The sequence below is a fragment of the Takifugu flavidus genome, chromosome 4, assembly GCF_003711565.1.
Source record: "Takifugu flavidus isolate HTHZ2018 chromosome 4, ASM371156v2, whole genome shotgun sequence".
Lineage (NCBI taxonomy): Eukaryota > Metazoa > Chordata > Actinopteri > Tetraodontiformes > Tetraodontidae > Takifugu > Takifugu flavidus.
In genome coordinates, this window is record NC_079523.1 from 7,465,931 (window position 1) to 7,488,585 (window position 22,655).

General features: G+C 45.1%; 1 protein-coding gene across 2 annotated transcripts; it reads right to left on the minus strand.

Annotated features, from left to right (window-relative positions):
- Window positions 1–2,009: 2,009 nt before the first annotated feature.
- necab3 (N-terminal EF-hand calcium binding protein 3) lies at window positions 2,010–22,580 on the minus strand. 2 transcript variants are annotated; one of them, XM_057031272.1, is made up of 13 exons: window positions 22,303–22,580; window positions 18,157–18,181; window positions 14,572–14,680; window positions 13,613–13,638; window positions 11,786–11,883; window positions 11,096–11,232; window positions 9,563–9,675; window positions 8,279–8,358; window positions 7,023–7,076; window positions 5,402–5,514; window positions 4,991–5,068; window positions 3,961–4,052; window positions 2,010–2,964 (listed from the first exon to the last, which is right to left on the minus strand). In XM_057031272.1, exons 1-13 carry the CDS (start codon window positions 22,426–22,428, stop codon window positions 2,936–2,938), a joined length of 1,080 nt encoding a protein of 359 aa, XP_056887252.1. In that variant the 5' UTR covers window positions 22,429–22,580; the 3' UTR covers window positions 2,010–2,935. The 2 variants fall into 2 exon arrangements, with proteins under 2 accessions (XP_056887252.1, XP_056887253.1); XM_057031273.1 differs by lacking the exon at window positions 7,023–7,076.
- Window positions 22,581–22,655: the final 75 nt, after the last annotated feature.

The window sequence follows — 22,655 nt, forward strand, 5'->3', positions numbered from 1 at the left end:
AATATCAGGCAAATATTACTGACAGAAGGATGGAGAATGTCGCAGCACCCGCTCTTTAAACCATAGCGGAGAACACGTGCTGTGATGTGGCATCGGTATCTTGCTGAGGTATAGAACTACAAAAGGAATTCTCCTGAGACGTGTGGGCTGCATACTGATGGAATGACTCTTTCCTCCGAATGGACTTTTTTTTTTATCAATACACTTTTTTTTTTCATCCAGCAGCAGAATCCCTGCAAAATGGGAGGAAAAAGCAGGTGAGCTGTACAACTGAGAATCTCTACACTTGCCCTCTGCCTCCCTCTAATACACACACACACACACACACACACACACACACACACACACAGGCTTGCACTTTCACAGACATAATAGCTCCCTAACCCTAAACCCTGATCCTAACCCTCAACATGCCTCCATTTCTCAAAAATGTCCTCACTTTGCAGGTGAAATTCTGGTCCAAGGACACAGTCATCCTCGTACTATCTTTGTGAGGACTTTTATAGGCATAATGCATCACCCAGCTCCTTACCCTAACCATCCCAACTAACCTCGGGACCCTGACCCAATTCTAACCTCAACCACAAAACCAAGTCTGAACCCTCCAACAGCCTTTTGTAGATGTGTGGCCTCACAATGTCCTCAATTCAATGTCATGGCTAGAATGTGGATTTTGGTATGTGGCAAGTACAAGTACACACACACACACACACACACACACACACACACACACGGTTTATTTGGTGACTCAAACTGCTGTTTTGATTTGCAAATCCCTGAGCAATAACGTGTCTAATGCACATAAAAGGTTGAATAAAAATGCAGATGTTAACTTTTTACCATAACGTGACAGGAAAAACATTTCTTTTGAATGTTTTGTAAAGGACTGCAGATAATTCTGCAACATATTCTACAATATATTCCAAAATAAGTTAAAAGAAAAAACAAGCAGAACTCTGGGAAGTGCAGATTAAGTATGAACTTTTTTCCGTGTCGATTAGGTAATTGTTTAGTTGTTTTTAGTTAGTGCATATTTCTACTCCTCTATTACAGATTTAAGTGTGCAGAATTTAAAGAATTCTTCATTCTCCAGAATCAAGTCTTGGCTCTTTAGAACATTCCAGGACTATTTTGGTTCTCTTAAGGAAGGTTTGAGTCATATTTAAAGTGCACGCTGGACTCGAGCCCGACTGGCGACATCATCATCCAAATCTCCCCAATAATCCCTCATGAAGCAGTAAGACGCTGTATGGTTTTAAGGTTTAGAGAAATCTACTGGTGTGGTTTCATCACAATAGAAGCAGCTCTTCTGAAAATCCCTCGCCAGGTTTCGCAGAGTTCTGGGCAGAATGGATCCATGAGAGCCTCGCAGAGTCTTTCATGACGCACCAACTTCCTGAGATCTCTGACAGACGCGCAGAACCTCAGCTCCCACGAAGGCTCTCGGTGTTGAAATAACGGCCCATCGTGGTTGCTGAGATATTAACAGTCACATTTCTCCTGAACCTCTGAACGGCGGCGCTCACGAACATCCCACCTGCCTCTCAGGCCGTTCGAGGGACAGCTGGCGCCCAAACGTCTGCGAGGCTGCAGAGCTGTCCCTCGCAGGCAGACAGGCTGAGAGATCAGTGGGATTTCCAGCCTTGATCACACACACAAACACCACAGCTCTGGTATTTGTGTGCATTTCCATTTTCAGCCGTGATAAAACATTCCGAGCCCCCCTTTTCCTTCCTCGTGACTGCGGTTAATTAAACTGGAAACAACCAGTAAAGCACGAGTCTGTCTATTGGAGTGTAGCGCCTGTAGAGCTCAAAGGCAGTAATATACCCCCGGATCGTCACGCGCCACACACACATTCATCCAATTATTCTAATGGGGAGGTGGAAAAAGTCTGAATGTTAGAAAAAAGAGCTGCAAATCCCATTATAGTCCCATTTCTTTCTATTGACGATATATGAAATATGTGCGACTTAAAACTGCTTTATAGAAGCACCAAAAACAGACACTTTATTGGTTTCCATGATTTTAATAAAGATGTTTGTGTGTTTACAAGTGGTTTGGGCATCACTAAACCAAAAAAATAAACCCAAAACACACAAAAGAAATATAAGGACACCAATAAATGAGCCTCGTATGGAATAAACATGTGGAATAAGCTCTAATACGATAGATATATTTATTCTGTGCCACTTAGTGACACAATGAAATCCAATAAGACACAAAGCCCGACTGTAATTAGTCTTTTCCTTGACGCTCGGCCCATGAACAGCCTCATGTTGAAGACCAAGGAGCAACTAACTGATAACTGTCGAAGCTATTTTGGCACAAGACGGTAGGCTAGCTACATTTATAAAGAACTACAAGCACTTCATATATCGTTCAAACAGAATATATAAGCAGAATCTGACTGAAAGGGTTTTCTGGCAGCATTCATCAGCATGCATGTTTGGATGACAGTAACACCTCCCTCCATATAGCTTATCCTTATTAAATAAATTCTAATAACACATAATTGCATCCAAAGCTGGTCAGAACTTTTCCTCTGTGACTCAGATGACCGTTTTACGCTCGTTGTTCACAGGAAATACCAGACAAAAACAACAGGGGGGCCTATGTGTGTATATTTACACATTTACTACAGTAAAATGATGTTTGCGTTACCGAAAACTCCCTCCAATCAACACACCAGCTACTGGGGGGCAACTATCCCTTATTTTTGTTGAGAAAAGCAGCAAAATGAGCAGGTGAAGAAGACAGAGGAGCATTAAAAGATGCTGCTGGGGGGGTCATCTCAGTCCCCTGGTGCTTTCAAACATATGGATCCCTTTTCCAGATTCCTCAGCACAGTTGTGTTGCTTGCGTGTGGGCGGGAGGATGTGCCAGCGTGTCTCGGTCCGTGCGACAGTGTGGGCCGAAGATGTGACACGGCGGATCAGTTGTTAGTCATGATCCACCAGGAAGCTGAGTGGGAGAGGGAGGCATATCAACACACGATGCAGCTCAGAGCGCTACGAATCCCCCACGGTGCATGTCAGGATCCTGGGAAGACGGCATTCATCTAAACGCTGCGCTCTTAAGCTCCAGTTTCTCACATTCATTTGATAAACGTTTCGCCAGAGCCAGCATAATGGAGGAGGGGGTGCCTGCTGGGCATTTAGCATTCGGGGGATAAATCACACTTACTGATGTCAAGTCGCCAACGCGGGGCTCTCGGTATTTTCTCTGGCAGTCTGGCGCTTAAAGAGGACATTTAGTGGCATGTTTGTCCAGATCTGAGTATCTGAGTCAAATAAAGCCAAATGTCTGGTTAATCTGTCTGTTCAAGTCTCCATCCGCCAAATTAGCAGGGCCCTGCTTGAGGTTTCTCCCTGTTAAAAGCGAGCGTCTCCTGCCGCTGTTGCTTGTTCTGTTTTTGGTGACGGACCATCTTGGTTGTAACGGACGCCACATAACTGAAATAGGTCGAAGCTTGAAAGCTACTCTTTCCATTTTTAAACTGACCTAGAACCGATGCCTTCATTTACACAGGAGGTGTTAAAAGCACAGCACGCAGATGCGGAGCCACAGACAAAGACATAAACATCCAATTACGGTCGCCTAGCAACGAGCATAACCCACGCACCCGAATCGCTGTCTGCGACAAATGGGAAGAAGCTGCAAACATAGCACGCGCCATCTTTTGGATGCGCACTTTGACTGTTGATCGATAAACGTGGTGAGAGACGGATGGTCGCCGTGGTGATTCATTGCGTGTGTGCGCACTCCAATAGAGTTGACGACGTCAAGGCAACAAATTTAAAATAACCCCCCCCCCCAGCTATCCCTGGTTGGGGTTTTTGACATGAGAACGACCAGGAAAAAGCTTAATAAACCTATAAACAGACGCATCAAAGCGATAATCCAGCAGGATATGTTGTGCTAGCTAAGAGGCTTCAAAATGCATGTACCGGTACACACCTGGGATCAGCATGGTGGAAACTACTTCAGTGTCCTCAAGCATGTCGATGATGTGGCGCTGGAAAACTTTACTGCTGTCGGACTGCAGGTAGCTGCACAAACAGGAACAAAAGGAGAAGGAATCAAAGTCAGAATCAGAAGGATGATGAATAAATCACGTATGTGCAGCAGCAGAACGTCACATCGACTCTTCTGGTGAAAACAAGCACTCTGAAAGTTGCAGCACCAGCCTGGAAGACTCGCGGCCCTGAACCTGAGCCTGAGAAGGTGGAGGCTTGCCGCCCCCCCAACTCAGGGGATGAAACCTGGCTTGTCAGTACCCGAGCGAGTGGCTTTATTGAAGGTCAGCGCCTGCAGTTAAAGCTGCTGCTGCTGGATGTCGGCGACCCTCTACTATCTAACAGCACAGCGGATCCAATGGAACCAGGAGTATAATGAATAAATAATGTGAGAAAGTGGGGCTAAATTTGGCTTTTGTTCCCCCCTAACACACTAACATGTGACACAAAGTTGTGTGTAACTGCTTTCATGACTTGTTTTGGACCAAAGCAGCATATACAACTGAATAAATTCAACTCTAGACTGGCACCACAAACGTTCCCACATCATCTTTATGCTGTTTGTGTGCAGAGATTAATATAGTCACGTGTGCGTCTATGAAGATAGAAAGCTTCATTTGTCGTGTGTGTGTGTGTGTATTTGAGTGTGTTTGTGGCTACATCAGAACGTTGCTTTAAAGCTGCAGCGTGACAACATTTAAGGAGGAAGGTGACAGTAAATCTGTACTGGGTTGAGGGGCTCGAGTGTGTGTGTGTGTGTGTGTGTGTGTGTGTGTGTGTGTGTGTGTGTGTGTGTGTGTGTGTGTGTGTGTGTGTGCAAGCCAGCGCCAACTGAGAGATGGGCCATCTGCTCATCGTCACTGGTGAGGAACATTTCCATCAGAAACTGCCAGAAAGAGCCAATACTGATTTATAAAACACACACGCGCGCACACACCAACACACACACACACACACACACACAGACTGACCTCATCCAGGAGATGCGATCTTGCCAGAACTCATACATTATGTAACACGACTTTCCCGGGAGCTTCTGAACGGACACGCTGACAGAGATGAAAAGAAGAGCGAAGAACAGGATTCAAAGTCAAAGCCAGTTTACATTCAGCACTCTAACGTGAAAATGTTTGAACTTGCTCAAAAATGGTATTTCTCCACTGAAACACCACTGAAAGGAACCTGCCAATAATTCCGCCATAACGGCTTTAGTTTGTGTCTTCGTTTGTGTTGAAACGGAACTTTCCAACAGGGCTTGTTGGAAAACCTGAAAGGTTCTCCTTATCGGAGGACTGATGAGTGCTGGTGTGTCGGGATGACAGGCGACAGAAAGCCTAAAAGGTTCTCCATTAACTGGAAACCTTCCCACACAGGACACTCACTGCAGGTTCTCGGGCTGGGTCGAGGTGGCATCGACGTAGCTCTTCAGAAATCCCCCGAAATCGTCCAGATCCTTATCGGTCACGGCCATCTGCCTCTGAACCAGCAGGATGTTCTGGGGGGAATCAGACCAAAAGACCTCAAACAGAAGACATTTTTTATCCTTGTATTTCCTCAATTGCTTTTATTCATTTGTTTTTTATATAAAAACTGTAGAAAAGATGACTTAATGTGTTTCCTTGCTGAAAACATCCAAAGCCCCCTAAAAAGATGCTAATGTGTGAACTCTTACAACGGCGACGCCAGATTTCCAAGTAATAGCAACACATAAAGTCGAATGTATGCTGACGATGCTGAAGTAATTAACTTCAGTATCATCATTATGCTGATGACATGATGAACAGTCATGTCACCCGGATCGATCCATCAGAGGAGGATTAAATAGGTAAGTTAGCGATTTTTAAATTTTGGTGGGAATTTTCCAAGGTGTGAACCTTTCAAGGAATTCATGACATCTTGATATAAAATGATAAAGCAACTCTTGGTGCTCTGATATTATCAGTCCAGTTATCAGTGATGGGGGGAAATACGGCCAGTTTAGTTTTGACAGTTTTCATCCAGAACATCAGCAGTTTAAACAAGGCAAAGCCAAACACCACAGTCAGTCAGTCATCCATGAGTTTTGGAATTTTCTATCCTTCCACTGGTTTGTTGCTCTCGTTTCACTTTTATTGTGGGATGCGCTCAGCTAACAAGCCGCATCCCTCTGGCGTCCTCGCCGGGGCTTGACCCCACCGTGGTCATCAATCTGCTACGCCCCCTCTTTGAATTCAGTGCTGAGTCCAAACTGTAGCAAAAAAGGGAAACTTGTCTCGCGGTGCCCCTCGTTAGCTCCGCTTCAGTCTCACGAGTTTTCCCTTAGCATCGAGCCAATCAGAGCGCAGGATGGAGTCGGTTCCAAAGCCGCTGGTGCTGATACAAATCTGTGTCCGATACACTGGACGCAGTTGCAACTCTTCGGGGAAAAAGTGAGCAGAAAGAGGTTCATGCTTGCTTTTTCTTCAGACCTACTGGTAACCTTATCATCAGAAGAGTGATTGTGATGCTATAGCTAGTTGCAGCATGTTGGGAAACAATACTGAAGACACTAATTAAAAAGGAGGATTTTCTTTGACATTTTCGAGAAGGACTCCTAAATATTCCATCATTAAAACTGCGTTTAGTTTGTATTTATCACTTTGGCTATTTTATTAATATTTAAACACAAGCAAGTCACCATATTGACTTGACGTACAAGTTAGCCTCCCACACACAGTGAACGAGCCGAGGATCCCAATGAAACGTTTTTGGAGCGTTCTGTAATTATAGAGGGTAACAAACCAACACGACGGCATTGATCTGAAGATAAAGATGCACTCGCAGATGAACACATTCACACTGTCCATGAATAAAATCATGCCCATTTGCAGAGTGGCTCAATTTAAAGCACCAGAAAACCTCAATTACTGTGAGAGCTATGCAGTAATCAGCCAGGTTCTGGTTGGAACAATTTAAAAAGTCAATATACAAGATGAAAAATGCTCAATGACTTCCAGATCTTTCACGGCAATTCTGTGGACTCACAGACTTGTACGTGCTCGCCAGCGTGTCCTCCTTCAGCGGCTCCAACTTGGGACTCTTAAAAAAGGAAGGAGAAGAAGATCAGAGGCAGCAACTAAACCAAATGCAACAAAGCCGCACGGCGTCGTCGAGCCACTGAAGACATTTACACCCCTGCATCACAGAACTGGAACTGGACATCTGGACAGACTCTCAGATCAGATGTTGGCAAAATCTGTTCCCGTCGTCACCAATTCACTGAAGATCTGCATTTATCATGGGTGAGCTGCTAATGTTGCTAATGGCTAACTGCTGCTGGACTTTAACTCCATTTGAACTGCCTCAGATGGTGAAGGTTATTGCTTTACTACCATTATTTAACAAGCATGTCACTGGATGCTACATGATTCCTAGTTTAGATTTTTTGCTAGATATTTATTTAGGTCTTTATTTTCTACAGGTTTTACTCTTTTATGTTGAATTATATTGTTTATAATAATTCTTTTATAGTCTTCGGTGTACAGCGTGGTAAACAAGGCATTCATGTTAAACATTTCAAGCTGTATTTGAAACGTGTCACAGGTCAAAGCTTTTAGCCACCGTAACTTTATTTATCAGTGAAGATCAGTCATTTACCAACCTGAGAGTAACAGTTAAGAGTGTGATTTAAATGATCTCCCACTGACCAGAAGATGAAAACATACCTTAAAAGCAAAAATTTAAAAATGCGGAGCAGCTCTGGAAAGCCATCCAATCTAAACGTATACGAATAGTTCAATAATAATCCACCCTAAAGGCTAGGCGTCCTTCTGTGCGTGCCAACAGGCTGAATTTCTATGGTCACGGAGGCGAGGAAAATAAGCTATATAAATGAGGTAGAACTCAGGCGTGCAGGGGCTGAGTGTGATGAAGGTGGGGAGCAAGTGTGAGGGCGGATATTGCACATAGACCCTCGTGCAGGTTATGAACCGCTCTGATATTGCGGTCTGAATCCCTCTGGCTGGTCACAGCCGAAGCCTGCAGAGCAGATTTCTTTGTTTGTGGGTTTGTGAATAAAAATCTGAACTTGGGGAGTTAGAAGCTAATAAAGTTTTTTTTTTTTTTAAAAAAGCAACCTAGAGCAGAGCAAAGGGTCAGAATCAGTCGGACAACAGAGGAGGTGTGTGATGAGAGCTGAAGCCTTGTTGTTGTTGTTGTGTTGTTGTTGTTGTTGTTGTTGTTGTTGACACAACGGCGCCACATTCAATGAACACCTCACTGGAAATTCTATTTCCTTTTACCTGACACTCCAGTTTATCCAGCAGCTGCTGCAGCTTGTTGATTTGAGAGCACCAGTTCTCCTCATCCTCGATGCCGCCCTCTGAAATCACAATCATATAATCTATAATAATCTATAGACGTCTATAATCTAATATAATAACAGTGATTCCACTTTTAGTGCCCCTGCAGTACCACTAGTGTTTTGGAGCTTACTGGGTGATTTGTACCATAGTTAGGTACCTAAAGCTTGTGGATAGCACCATTTAACCCTCCTGTATCATTTTATTAATGTTGACTACTAACTAACAGCGAGTTTGGTCACAAACTGACTTTATTGTTATATTAAAAATGGAACTGTTGAGCTGACAGAACTGTAAAATCTATTCCGCTCTGCGTGATATATTTGTTAACTGCCTGTTGGTAGTAATAGGTCATTACAAACCAGGAGTGTTTATGTTTAAGCGTTTGGCCTTTAACTGGCAACAGCGCGTAAACATGTCAGGCTTCTTTTACACGTGCGTTTATTTCATTACAGCAGAGAAATTCACATTTAATGTTTTGCCGGCTAGTAGAGTTGGCAAAAACAAGCGTCACTGCAAAGTGGAAGCTGACGATGTTGTTCTTTGGAAACGGCCACCGTTTCCTGGCAGGTCGGCCGTCCAGCCGGACTAAAGAACCTAACGGGGCCGCAGTTTGTCCACGTCTGTTACAAGCTTTGATCGGTGCCTTCAGCACCAGCGTTGAGGCTTGGAAATATCTGTTGAGCAGCCATGGTCAAAGGGGTGGAATCAACCCCAGGAGGCAGTCCTATCATTCACACACACACACACACACACACACACACACACACACACACACACACACACACACACTCCCTATCCTAACCCTAACGGTCACCTAAGAGTTAAGATCTTGGTATTTAATATGTAGTTATTGTGAGGCCAATATTTTGAGGTCATTTTTAATCTCCAGGCACCCGAGAGTATAAACCCAGAACATGCCAAGTCGGCACCATCAAATGTCTTCGTTAAAGGTCTGGGAGTGACCGGTTGAGCGAAATAAAGTCTTAATTATTTACTGCTACAGGTTAATTAGGCCTTAGCCGTATTATAGCCCAAGCCTGTTGGTTTACAGTGCAGATGTAGCCTATGAACGATCTGAAGTCTGGTGGACTCGATCTGGATAATATGGAGTTCAACAGCAAGAAGTTCTGCCTTTCACACTTTCTCAGTTGTTTGTTAAGGATTTGTTAAGATCATTCGATTTGCAGGAGGTGTTTGAGAGTAATAAGATGCAGTTCTTACCTGTGGCCGGAGCAGCGGAGCGGGCAGGTATGCAGGCTTTATTCTGGCCCCTGCGCGCGCACCGCCTGCCACTCCTCTGTGTGGCTACCTGCTCCACCGCTGCTGCTTCCCTCCTGCAGCGGAAGGCCAAGAAACAGACATCAGGCCGGAAGACAGGAAGCGTCATCGGGATGAGGATTAAAAGCACATAGCACGATAGTGCAGGGCTGGAAGAGGCAGCAGGCAGATGGGAGACGGAAGAGAGAAGCGCCACTGCGGCGTTGTGATCCTCAGCGCGTGTGTTTACGTGCAAGCGTGGGGCTTGATTTTGCTCCCCTCTCTGTCCTCTTGTCTCGTATACGTAAGAGCCCAATGTTTGTGAGGTGGGTGGGGGTGTGTGTGCAGCACAGAGGGAGCACGTTCCTTGGAGCTTCTCATGCTGAGAACAGCTTGGAGCCCAAAGGCCACAGCAACAGCCATGAATCCACTGCAGGGAAGCGAAGGAAGCGAAATAAGCTGTTTGCTGCCAACCAAACATATACGGAAATCTGCTATTTCGGCTAAAATTCAGCTACTGGGGACCAACACTTCTCTGCTCTCTTTCTTATGTCCTCCTCTTTCTACGCGTCTACTTTCTCTCTCTCTTTGTTGGCTTTCTCGTTATCACCATCCTTATATTTATCAGCCTCTCTTATCGGTCCTCTCTATATTCCCTCACCTTCCCCGCATCACTCCGCCATAAATCACCACAGTTCCAGCTCCATTAGATTCAGATTCAGACTCAGATTCCTTTATTTGTCCCACAACGGGGGGCATTTACGGTGCAACAGGAGCAAAAACACGCCGAGGAAAAGACATTCGGAATGTAAACGTCCTCATTATTTGAGACTCTGGATTGAAACTGTCTGCATGTCGTTGAGGTGGGCTCCTTCTCATTACAACTTCTTTGGTTGCACTGCTTCCCTTTAATAAATGATGCGTCAAAGAATCACGGTCACCAACCACAACGTATCCAGAGAAATATGAGAATAGAATATGAGAAATACGAGACAGTTTTAAGAGAGTTCCACACTGTTTAACCCAGTGCTGACTTCGCTACATATGGTTTGGCTGCAAGTCCCCAGCATTGAATAAATAGACAGTTCCTGTTAACATAATCACATTTAATTAACTATTGTGTAAAATTTGGTGACACCTTGTGGCGAAATATAGATTACAGGAATCAGATAAAGGGCGTCTCGGTACCAGGAATTCTTGGGAACTTCTTTTTGACTGGCTTAATTAGACCCTTTAATTTGTTTTGCTTTCACACTGCACGCTAGAAACTGAACCAAACAGATAATCAGGAAACAAAGCCCAACGAAGAAGAAATCCCAGTGCCCCATAGCCCCAGTGTGAATGGGCCCAGAGCCTCCAAGGGAAGGTTTCACGTTAGCATGATGCTAACGGTTCTGAATGCAGTTCTGGGGGTCACTGTAGCTACTCATATAGGCCTGTATCTCCAGCATAAACTTGAAACTTGTGAAATGTGAGGGGTCAGGGTGCAGTACTGACGGTGCGGGGCTGCTCTGCTCTTCCACGGCCTCCATGGCACACTGCAGGGATCTCTGCAGGGACAGAAGCTGACTGGACGTCTCTCTTAGCATGAACCTGGTGACAAACTGGCCCAACACACTGGACCCCTGGTACTCCTGAGAGAGAGAGGGCAAAGAGAGAGAAAGAGGGAAGAGCAACTGCAGATGAGTGCGTGACGGCTGCGTCCAGCTCCACAGTTTCTAAGATGGTGATTAGAAGATGGCTCATAATTGTTGCCGGAGTCCCTAAACACAGATGTGATTAAGCATTCTTGCAGGAGTTTTATCAAAGAAAACCTGCTAATGAAGCACTGGCACAGCAGCTCTTTGTCAGAACTTGAGGTGACAAGCAGCTGCGGCTGCAAATGCCTCTCAGAGGCAGCGGTCCACGACAAGGTCTGACAGCACAGCTGCTGAATAAGTGGCACCGTCCTCTATAGATTTCTCACTTTTGTCAGCGTTGGAGTAAAATGAATGAAAGCACTTTAGCTGAACATTATAGACTATATAGCAGATATTTCCACGCTTAGTTAACATTTCCCAGCACTTCCTCCCAGTCCGTCCTCTACTCCCTGGATTAGGGTGACCTGTCTGTTATTACACCAACTCCTCATTCATCAGCTTTCACCCCAAAAAACCAGCAGAAAGCAGAAAAAAGACACAAACTCACCTCTTTAGTCTTATCCATCGCCTTTAAAATGGCAATATTCAGGCTCTCCAGAGCTGAAAGCACATTGAGATACTCCCCCAGGTGCTGAGAAAAGTAATCTAATGGGAAACAAACAGTCACGTCAGAGCTATTAAAGGTTTATCACTTTGCGAGTCAGAGGCACAAGACGGACATGGAATGAGGGGACATGAGCATGATAGAAACAGCCAAGACTCTGGTATTTATATTTGGATTTCAATTTTGATGATTAGTTTGGAATAATGTAGAAACCGTGAAGATGCCGCAGAAACGCTGCATCTTTTCCTTTTCTGCCTCTCCCACTTTGCCAGGCTGCACGTCAGCGGAGCGTCAAAACCTACTTCCATGTGTATTCATCTTAAAGCAGCTCCATGGAAGAAGAAAAGCTGATGCTAGCTAGCTTTCTAATAGTAGCCCAAATACAGGATGGAACGGACGAGACCACCCACATTTGCTACGGACCGCGTTCATGACCGAAATACGATCACTTTAAATTCAGATGCGCTGTATATGTGCTGGCAGCAATATTACAGACTAATAAAGAAGCTACATTTAGTTGTACGTGTTCGTCAATTAGCACTAAAGTAAGCGACTCAATCAAGCAATGCAATGGTGAATAAAAGACTACATTATAGTTCTAAACCACCAACTGACAGTGCAGAGCTGTGAAGAGGGATATAAACGGGAGAGAAGCAGAGGAGGAGAGACGAGATCGGAGGAGAAAGATAAGTGCTGTTAGGAGAGCAGGCGCCCTCGGAAGAGCTGTGTCTTCAAGAGCTTTTTGGCCCTGATCTGACAGAGCTCGGGAGGTCGTCCTACCATTGGGAAACAAGGTGTGCTGGAGTAGTCTGGATTGCTGTGCCTGTACAGTCGGCTTTGCGAACAAGATTGCTCGCTTACGAGGGAGCAGATCCAGCTGGTACTGTAGGCCAGCGTCGGTGACTTGAACTTAATGCCTGCAGCTGCAGGTAGCCAGCGCAGCTCTAGTCTCTTCAGTTGGTTAGAGACCAGACAGGTGCTGTATTCTGAACCATCTGAAGCGGCTTCGCCACACTTTGGCACACTGGTTAGAAAGGCAGTGCACTAGTTGATGCAGGAGGTCACCAGCTTGTACAAGCAGCTGGGCGGCAAGCTGTCTGAGGAATGGCCTGATTTTTCTCATGTTGAATAAAGCAAAGCGACACAGCCGGGGCTCCACGATCAGGAAAAGTCAGGTGATCATGTCAATGTTGTGATTGGCTGGGAAAACCAGGCGTTCCGTTATATCCAAGTGGCTAATTTTACCAGCAACGCACACTCTTAATTCCCATCATTTAATCCAGAGGAAGAGAAAATGGAGATGACTCCTCCTGCCGTCAGCCGGAACACATGCCATTCCCACTTGATAAATAATGCACGTTTTATTTTGGGTACTACTGTTATTTACAGGTCAGTGTCCTATTTCCTCGTGTTATTCAGGCCATTTGAAAAAGCCACTGCATTTTTCAGAGGATGAAAAAAGAGGTCGGGATTTTGTATTTACGGAACAAGTTTTGCTGATGCTAGCTAGCTAAAATGGGGTTAACAGTGAGTTTAAAACGATAACAATGAGCAAATGATTCCCCTGTTTTCCCTAGATAGAAGAGAACAATGCTATTCTCATTTATCCATTACAGATGTGAAGTTGGCAGCACAAATAAAGCAGCCTGGGCTCCTTCAGCTATTGCTATGAGTTGCTCCCCCCGCTAATCATTTGAAAGTATGGATCCATGTACGAGGCAATCTGAAAAGAATGCACCGTGAAGCAAATACAGAGAGGATCTCACACACCTGATAGCTTCTCAGTGTCCAGATTGCTGCAGGACACAAGAGAGGAGATAAAAGGAGAACATTTGCTGAAAGTTAATGAGGCAAATTCAAAGCCTTCACTTCTCCAAGATAATAGCAGAGCATGCAACTGTGAAAAGATGGTAGTTAAGTTGAAAGATGGAGCGCTCAGTTATGTCCACTTCCTTTTTAGTTGGATCAGGAGCATGAAATCAATAACGTTTCTTACCTGTAACTCAACGTAACACTGTTGGAAAGCTGCGGCAAAGCGATGATGTCCACCGACCAAAAACATTATCATGAGCAGCCAAGGCTTGTGTTCTAGCCATTTAATACAGAGGGACGCTTGATTCAAGGTCTAGAAGGACACTGAATCATCCCAAGACGACTAAGTGAGCCAATAATTTACTGTCCTGTGTAAATGCTAGAGAAGTGTTATTTTAAATTGGCCCCTTTTATGGTTCATAAATATTTAAATTTGACATTATTTCGCTGAGTCGCTGCAGAAAAAGCCTCCCTGTTGCGTTAAAATTGACATTTTCGGTCCATTGTCACTGTTGGACAGTCTGTGGCAAATAGTTTTATTAGCTTAGAAAATGCAGCGTTGGAAAAAAAAAAACAGAGCAATTTAATTCATTCTTATCTTTTTGATCTTTTATCACAGGTGTGCTTCCATATGCTAAGCTAACTACACGCGTGTGACAGTCAGGTTCAAACCAAGGAGGGTATTTTAAGCCATCACATTTGCACATCCTGCAGTGGCCGTGCATCATGTTCACAATAATTCTGTCTGCATGATTCATGGCTCGCCCTTTGAGCATAAAACCACAGTCCACTCCTTCATAATAATATAATTCATAATAATCTTTAATAATAAATGACTCTTTAATAATAGCGCTGTAGAATAAGAAATAATTAATCCATTTTTCTTTTTTAAAGAATCAAATAAAACACAAGGACACCTATTTTGTCGCCCGTCTATGGAGTAGAAAAGCTCCTGCAGCTCCTCAGTGGTCAGGATCCCATCTGCGAAGTAAGTGTTGAACTCCTCAAATGACAGTTTACCGTCATCTGAAATACAAAAGACACACAGAACTATATCGCTGCTTCAGTTTCAAAACTGTCTTTAAAGTTTAGAAGAACCAATGCTGATAATGCTGAGCTGTTGCTGATTAAGTGCAGTTTCTAGTTTCCAGCGAGCGCAGCTTGTTGTGACAGACAGACGAACGTCTCTGTGAAGAAGTGCTGCATCGCCATCTGTACTGCGGAGATTACGTACAATAAAACAGATTTTTCTCAGGAGTTATCAATACTATGGATGAAAAATGTTGGGGGGGAGAGGGGTTCTGCACAAGCTAGTGCTACTACCTGCTAACAGCTCCACTCAAATAATGGCCTCCAGACCCCACACAGATAAACTAAACAGACACCAGGAGTTCCGATTGGATGACTTAGCTGAGAATTCAAGGGCATGCTTGACAACCATCTGTTCAGCTGGAGCCACGTTGACTTCTGATGACCTCTGACCAGAACGCATAACACGCAGCTCGAGACGAAGCGTCGCCCTCGCCGCCGCAGCGTTTCCAATTTTACATCCCACGCACGCTCTTTCCTCCACATACGCGCACTGTCTGCAGCGGCTGCCACCGATGCTCTCCCTAGTCGATTCTTAATTAGCCTGGTGTCATAAGAGAGCGTGTGTGTTCGGGGGAAAATAACCCTCCCTGGCTGCATGCCCCCACGTTTCCACCAACATTTCACATTCTCACACTTTCTCCATCAAGCAATTTTTTTCAGGCAACAAAATGTAACTTTGAAAAAAGGTCAGACAGTGGCTGGACCACCGAGTCCAGCTGATAGAAAGAGTCTCACCAGTTTTTCATGCCTGAGAGTCTGAGAGTTCTGAGGTAACAGCAGTCTCAGGACTTCCGTGGATGGACTAACGCGGACCGCTGACACTCCCCACGCGTGTTGACAGATCTGGGTTACACGTCCTATTGCAACAATCCATCAATTTTAACCGCCGCTTATTCGCAGCCACCAGGGTTCTGTGGCCTCCAGCATCAGTCAGTGAGCGGGAGGCAGGAAGACACCCTGGACAGCCGAGTTATTGATCGAAGACATTAAAAGGCGGTGGGAAAGCATCTGTGAAAATAAATGTATCCAAAGTGAACTGGGGGCCTCATACACAGTATGTGGAAGGCTACAGCATTAATCTCGGGGTTTAACGGAGCTCACACAATCAAGTCCTGTAATTTCTTGTCAATACTAAATAGCGGATGATGGATGGCGACAGGTGGCGTTCGCCGCATCTACTGTTGACTGTTCTGATCTCAGTCGTTGGCTTGTAAGCTTAAAAAAAAAGAAAAAATAGAGAGAAATGTAAATAATTATTAACTTGGGCAATGTTGCTATAACGTGTTGTTTGAGGTGGCATTAGGACGTGAGTGAGTTTGGGTGGCTCAGGCGTCGTTCGCTTCCCCCGCAAAGAAACCAGCTGCATTATCCAAACACCAGCTGGTGCCCTCAAATGAATAAAATATTCATGCAAAGCCCAAAGAATTATAAGCAGCACATGGGCTCTAATATTCCCAAGATTCCCATTATAAACGCCACAGATTAATTATTCTTTCCTGTGGAGTGTCCAGAGATAGTCGCGCCTTACAGGACCAATTATTACATTTATATTTAAAGTTTCACCTGAATGCACAGAAAAGATATTTTTAGATCATCTAATAACTTAACAGATTACAAAACTCACCAACAAGTAAACCAGAAGCCAGAAGTGCTGTGAAGTAGGACACAAACTAGGTCGGACTCTGAGCTCTCTGACGTTAGGCCCACCGCTGCCTCTCCTAAGTGGTTTATTGGTTCCCTGAATGCACCGCGGAGCCACCAGCGTCACCAAGAGGGCTGCATCCTGTAACTTTATGTCAACGCTTGGGAGGCCCACAAACACCTCAGACTCTGACGTCCATGGCATCAGAGCTGAGACGTCTGTGCCCAAAGCCCCCCCCCCTTTTCTTCTGTATTCATCTATCATCGGTCTCTTTCTCCATTCTGCTCTTCACTAATGGTCTGAGGCTGACCGCTCTGTTCCTGGGCTTCGTTGGGAATCTGGAAGCCTCAACGATTCAGGACCTTCCACACATGCAAACACGTGCGTGCTGCTCATGCAGCGTACGCATCCATAACTGCTGCTTCCACAAACAGAGCCGTAAACAACAACAAACACCTGTCACCTGACTGACGCCCTGCCTTAAACACTGGAAATACTGAAGAGCTTCTACTGAATAGAGAGCTATTTTTAGATTCTGACAGTACATCAAACGCTGCTTTGACTATTTGCGCGCCTCTTCGTGTAGATTTTACAATCCCATTATTTAGCTGCAATATAAGAAATGGCGTTGACGACCTTCGGTGAAGAGGCTGCTTTGTTTCCAGGCGCGGTGAAGCAGACTTTTAAAATCTGCAGATGAAACCTCAACAAACTCTGTTTTATCCCCCACAAATGGCCCCTCGTTCTGGTTCTGCTTTCTTTGAAATGCATTTTTAATGCCCTCTCAATTTCTCCCAGCAGTACTTTACACCAATATTTACATATTGTGTTAAGCCACGGTCCAGAATTGGATAGAATGAGGTTCCATCCAGTTTATTATTGAATAGAAATGCACAGAATATTCTTTCATTGTTTGTTTTGTCTCCGCTCCCTGCGAATGCGACTCCTGCCTCCTCCTCCTCCTCCTCCTCCTCCTTGTTTCAGCTCGGCAGCTTGAGCGATGACGGACTCGGCCGAGCTCATTATCGAACTGGGAATAAAGCTGGTCAGCAGCCTCAGAACAAGTGAGCGTGCGCAGGATAAAGTGACGGTTAAGGGCTGTTGAAAAGTAATTTCTCTGCAGGAATGATAATTACAGCCCCCCCATAAATCTCACGCCGTCCCATTGACGTGCCCTTCTTCTCCCGTCACCTCCTTTTATAGGCTGTTGGACTGAAATGACCATCTTCTGTCATTGATCTGATCATTACAGAGATTTTTAAATCTCATGTGAGGTAGATCAATACTGGCTCATGTAAACGCGGCTCATTGGCTCTTCGGGCTGTTTAACTGATGGCGGCATGTTGCAGGGATGGAGGGACGTCTGCAGCAGGGCTGATGTTGATGCCGCGCTCCTCGAACTCCGGTGCTCAGCTTTAATGATGATAAATGAAGCCACAGAATTCAGGCAGGCTTTTAATTTCCCAGCCAGGCTGAACTGTTCACAGGTCAACACAACCAGACAGTTTCAAAAAGTCGGCGTTCAGCTAGAGTATAATCCAGTCAGTGCAGCTGTGTGTGTGTGTGTGTGTGTGCGTGTGTGTGTGTGTGTGTGTGTGTGTGTGTGTGTGTGTGTGTTTCCTATAAAGCACATCATGACTGATAACACTGATCTCTAACATGCTGATTGCAGAAATATCACATTTCTGTGCTCACACATGTATGACGAGCGTTCTGAAAGCACCGGTGAGCCAAGTTTGATTGCTCAATATTCACAGAAATGACTCACCATTTTTGTCTGCCCGGCGGAAAATCTAAAAAAGAAGGAAAACAGATGTCAGCCGTCATAAAGAATGAGAACACAGAGAGGGAACGACAGCAATTAGTCAAGAAGGCAAGAAAATGGTTGATGTGGTGTAGATTTGTTTCTTCTGTGGCAGCAAATAATCATCCATCCATCCATCCATCCATCCATCCATCCATCCATCCATCCATCCATCCATCCATCATCCATCCATCCATCCATCCATCCATCCATCTATCTATCTATCTAAAGACCATTACCAGTGGCAACTGGGGACTCAGATGCACCAGTTGCACCAGTTTACAAGGCTGGGAGTAGCTTAGGTCTCTAAAACATGGCCTGTTAGAATGTTAGAATGGCGTGAAAAGAAAAGTAAATCATTAAGCAAAATCAAGTATAAAATGAATTTGAAAGAGCGGCAGAGAATGTTGAATAAACTCTAAATGTCTGAAGGGCTTTTTTGAACAGTTAAACCAGTATTAAGTAAGGCTCCTGCCCAAATGTCTAACAAAATGGATTAAATGATATATTATTTACAATGGATTTTAATTCCTCAAACACTTTGTGACGTGTGTCCCACTGCCAGAATAACAAAGAGCATCTAATGGATAAACTAACATGTCCGGGTTCCACTGTGTGCTGGTTCTGCAGAGAACACTCAGCAGCGCAGAACACTCTAATCTTTTTAACTAGTAGGGGCTGGTATGCTGCATTTTCCACTGAAAATTTCCCGTTGTACGATCAACGGAGTGTTGCCATGGCCACGGTGGCGTTTTTCTCCAGCCACTCAGTTAGCGATCCGGCGATGGCGTGCCACGCGACCTCTCCGACACGCGCGCTGATCAGCGGACCGAGCAGAACAGAGTTGGCGCATCATTATCGCAGCTTCAAGGCAACGAGCGTTTCAGAAGTCTTCGAAGAGTAATGCAGTTGCTCGGCAGTTACCGGGATGAAAAAGTCAAAGCGGAAGGCGCCAGCCCAGGCTGCAGAATCCTTCCACCTCAGCCAACACAGGAAAGCTGGGAATGTAAAAGGAAAGAATTCAAAATCTAATTCTAACGCCTGCACAGCCTTGCTTTCTTATCACGTTAGCTTGGCACACTCAGCTATGTTCCCTCAGTTGTTGGGTACTGAAAGATGCTACATTAGTGATGGACTGACAACAGGCCTCAGACTCAAACTCAGTCCACATGGAGGATCCAAATATTGCCCATAACAAAGACATGGCGTAAAACTAACCACTGCTCAACCTCAACGACCTCTGAAATGGTGACGGAGGTACAAAAACACGAGTCAAAAAAGATCTTTACCCTTTCAGTGCGTCATTATCAGCAAATTGTTTACTTGTGAGATGTGACGAGGACCATCGAGAGCGCTAGGCAACAGCACAGGAAACAATGGCCAGTGCCAGCCCCAAAACCTATTGTAGCTCGTCTGTACAGCAAATACAGAACAACAGATTGAAGCAGAAGTGCTTTGTATGGGCTGTTCAAAAGAAAAACCAATTTGAGGGCACAAAACTGAAGCAACAGCTTTCATACCCAATAAGTGGTTTGGATGACTGGACTAAGAACAACAAATATGTCAGCTGGCCTCCTGTAAACAAACATAGCAGCAATGCTGATGGAGATGGATGCTTGCTAACACACTGGCGCTGAGGTGAGCCATAGCAACCAGCTGGTTACATCCCTCCAGCTTGCCTATTTCGCCGTGGGCCCCTTGGTTCTATTAAAGGTGCTTTGTTTAATATTATCCTGTTTTTAAAGATCCTTTTGTCCTAAGACTGCAACATAGCCTCTTTTACACTCTTTGATCACTCTCTTTGATCCTGCTGTGATAACGGAACATGATCTCTGCACACACTCCTTTCAGCTCAAGGATTCCTTCACTCAAGTCAGAAAATGAGCAGAAACCATTTAATCTCTACATCCTCATAACTCCACACTGTACCTGCTATGCTAGGTACGCAGCAAATGCTGTACTCACTCTCTCCAATGACTTTTCCCTCTCCAACAAAAGCACTTTTTCTCTTCAGTGGACTAAAATGCCAGATAGATCCCAGGCACTTCAAAGCATAGCATTATTGTATTTCTGAAGCAGCTGTCTAGACCGTGAACCTGCCAATTACATCCAACTTGTAGCTCTAACATATTCAACCTTGCGGTCGAAGTACTTTTCCATTCACAATTTCCCTTTTTATGTGATGCTTGGACCCATGTGGAACACGCATTTCTCCTCCTGCACCTTTCTGAAGGCCATTGCTCACACGTGTTTGCAGTTTTCCTTGCTTCTTTTTGGTTTGGAGCACTTCAAGATGACGCTGCAGGTCAGGCCTGCTTCCCAGAGTGCTGCCGCTCTGACGCCAAGACGGCAGGTGTTAAGACAGTGGGAATTCTCACACTCCACTCTGATGGCACCGTGCTTCATCCAGGGCTTTAGAGTCTGCGCCGAGATATGGGAAGCCTGTGTCCCAGGGACGTCAAGCAAGTAAAACCTTTAGAGAGATTAATCACAGGGATTAAAGCGACCGAATAAAACTCCCGATTTGACCTTTATTTTACTAGGTTGCATCTATTTATGTTGTTTTACATGTGCCACATTTTTACCACCCTGGTAAATACTGAGGCTAATAAATATGTAAATAGTGACGCAGGGGGGTGAAAGGATGATCTCTGGGGACCATCAGCAGAATTATTGATTGTCCCGGGTCTTTAAACTGCAGGTCGCTGGAGGAGCCGAGCTGACTTCAACAGCAAGGTCGCACAGTCTTGGCACAAGATTTGACTCTTTACCTTGTGGAAACGATACGGTGGAGCCCTGTTTTGAGAGCGCGTGTTCTGCGTGCACAGGAGCACAGGGGCACAGGGAGCAGCTGTTGACAATCGATGCGTGCCATTGCATTAATTAAGTTCATCTACTGGCATTTTCTCTGAAAATCAATCGCTTATCGATCCGCTTTCCCTCCCAACTGATATGCTTCTTTTTGACACTTGCAGAAAGGTCTTTGCAAAAATCCACTGTCGCATCTATTTGTTCAGAGCATCAACACAGGTTGACCACACATTCATGGGATGCCGTCACAAACACTGCTGCTCGAACTTGCTTTAAATGACTCATTTCACAAGGATTCATGTACCAGTGAATGCTATAGGCTGACTCAGTGGCAGATAATGTGGCTTTGATTTTGTCAACTACAGCCAATAAAGAATTTTGGCCAGCATGCGTTTTTTTTTTAACACATTAAGAGCTAAATTGCACCGCTGCTAATGTTACAGGCTCACCTACTAGAGCAATTATAGTCTTGCTGAGCATTTAAAAGTCATTTCAGAGAGAGCTGCACTTGGAGACGCGCTCTCTATGGAGAGCCATCCGGCAAAAGGCGCCGCACCTGAATGTGACAGAAAGGGCCAAACAAGAATGAGGAAGGTGTTCGTTCATAACTATTGGAATAAATGAGGGAAACAGCAGGCGAGTTCTTAAGAAAAACGCAGCAAAAACAATGAGGAAACCAGCAAGGAGGATTCTACTCAAAGCTCCCAAATTTTTAGGAAGAAAAGTCAGCAGACGTCAATTTGGACGCTGCTAAAAATGGCACTAACGGGGAAGGACCACAGCACGATCATAAACGCTGACAGTAGCAGTGGAGGCTTCTAAACCTCCAGGATCAAAACCTAAAATCAAAAGTTATGACTAAATGCACATACAGTCGACTGATATTACTGCACACCGTCAACACGGATGGCTGATGAGATATGTTTGGCCTTAATGGCACATGAGGTTCAAATTCTGATGATTAAAATTGTGTTTTTAGTGTTACAAACCCACGATGCAGAACACTCTGCAAGATACATTATTTAAATCATCATCAAAAATTGGTGAAGTTAAAACATGTTATCACATGTGCTGTGGCATTAGACAATTTCAGGGTGGTTGCAGGAGAGACCCCCAGCAGCCCCTAAACCGCTCCAGCTGTGAAAGCTTCATTTTACACACAGCAGGTCCTTTCGCAACTTTGCCCCCCCCCCCCCCCCCCCCCCCCCACTCACAAACACACCACACACCCAACACACACACACACACACACATGATGGATGCAGCTGACTCAAACCCAAGTTTCAAAATGACACTCACGTCGTAAAAGATGGTTAACCCCTGACCGGCGGTGGGCAGCGGCGGCTGCTGCTGCTGCTGAGCCCGGAGATGCTTCTTTTTGGCCGACTGCAGGCACATAGTGATCATCTCCGCACAAGCCAGCATCTTCGGGACGCACCTCGGTGGCGGATCGCTCCAACTCTCGGCTGAATGAGGGACGGCTGCCTGGAGGAGAGGCGCGCTGCAGCTGCGACCGTGACGGGGAGGATGGGCGGTCAGGTGGAGACTGGAGGAGCGGTGCAACTTTCTGGCTGCGCTTGTGCGCCGAATCAGCAGCTCCTCCTGCTGAAGAAACCGTGATTGGCTCCTTCTATATTTTCACTGCATCTGGG

Bases quoted from the DNA above. Each gene is read 5' to 3' on its own strand.
- necab3 (XM_057031272.1), bottom strand. From the start codon at position 22,428: ATGCTGGCTTGTGCGGAGATGATCACTATGTGCCTGCAGTCGGCCAAA. The intron at 11,884-13,612 runs GTGTGTGAGATC...GTTTCCCATTAG, and splicing joins GGACACTGAGAAGCTATCAG to ATTACTTTTCTCAGCACCTG. The intron at 7,077-8,278 runs GTAAAAGGAAAT...TCCTTTTTTAAG, and splicing joins TGGATAAACTGGAGTGTCAG to AGTCCCAAGTTGGAGCCGCT.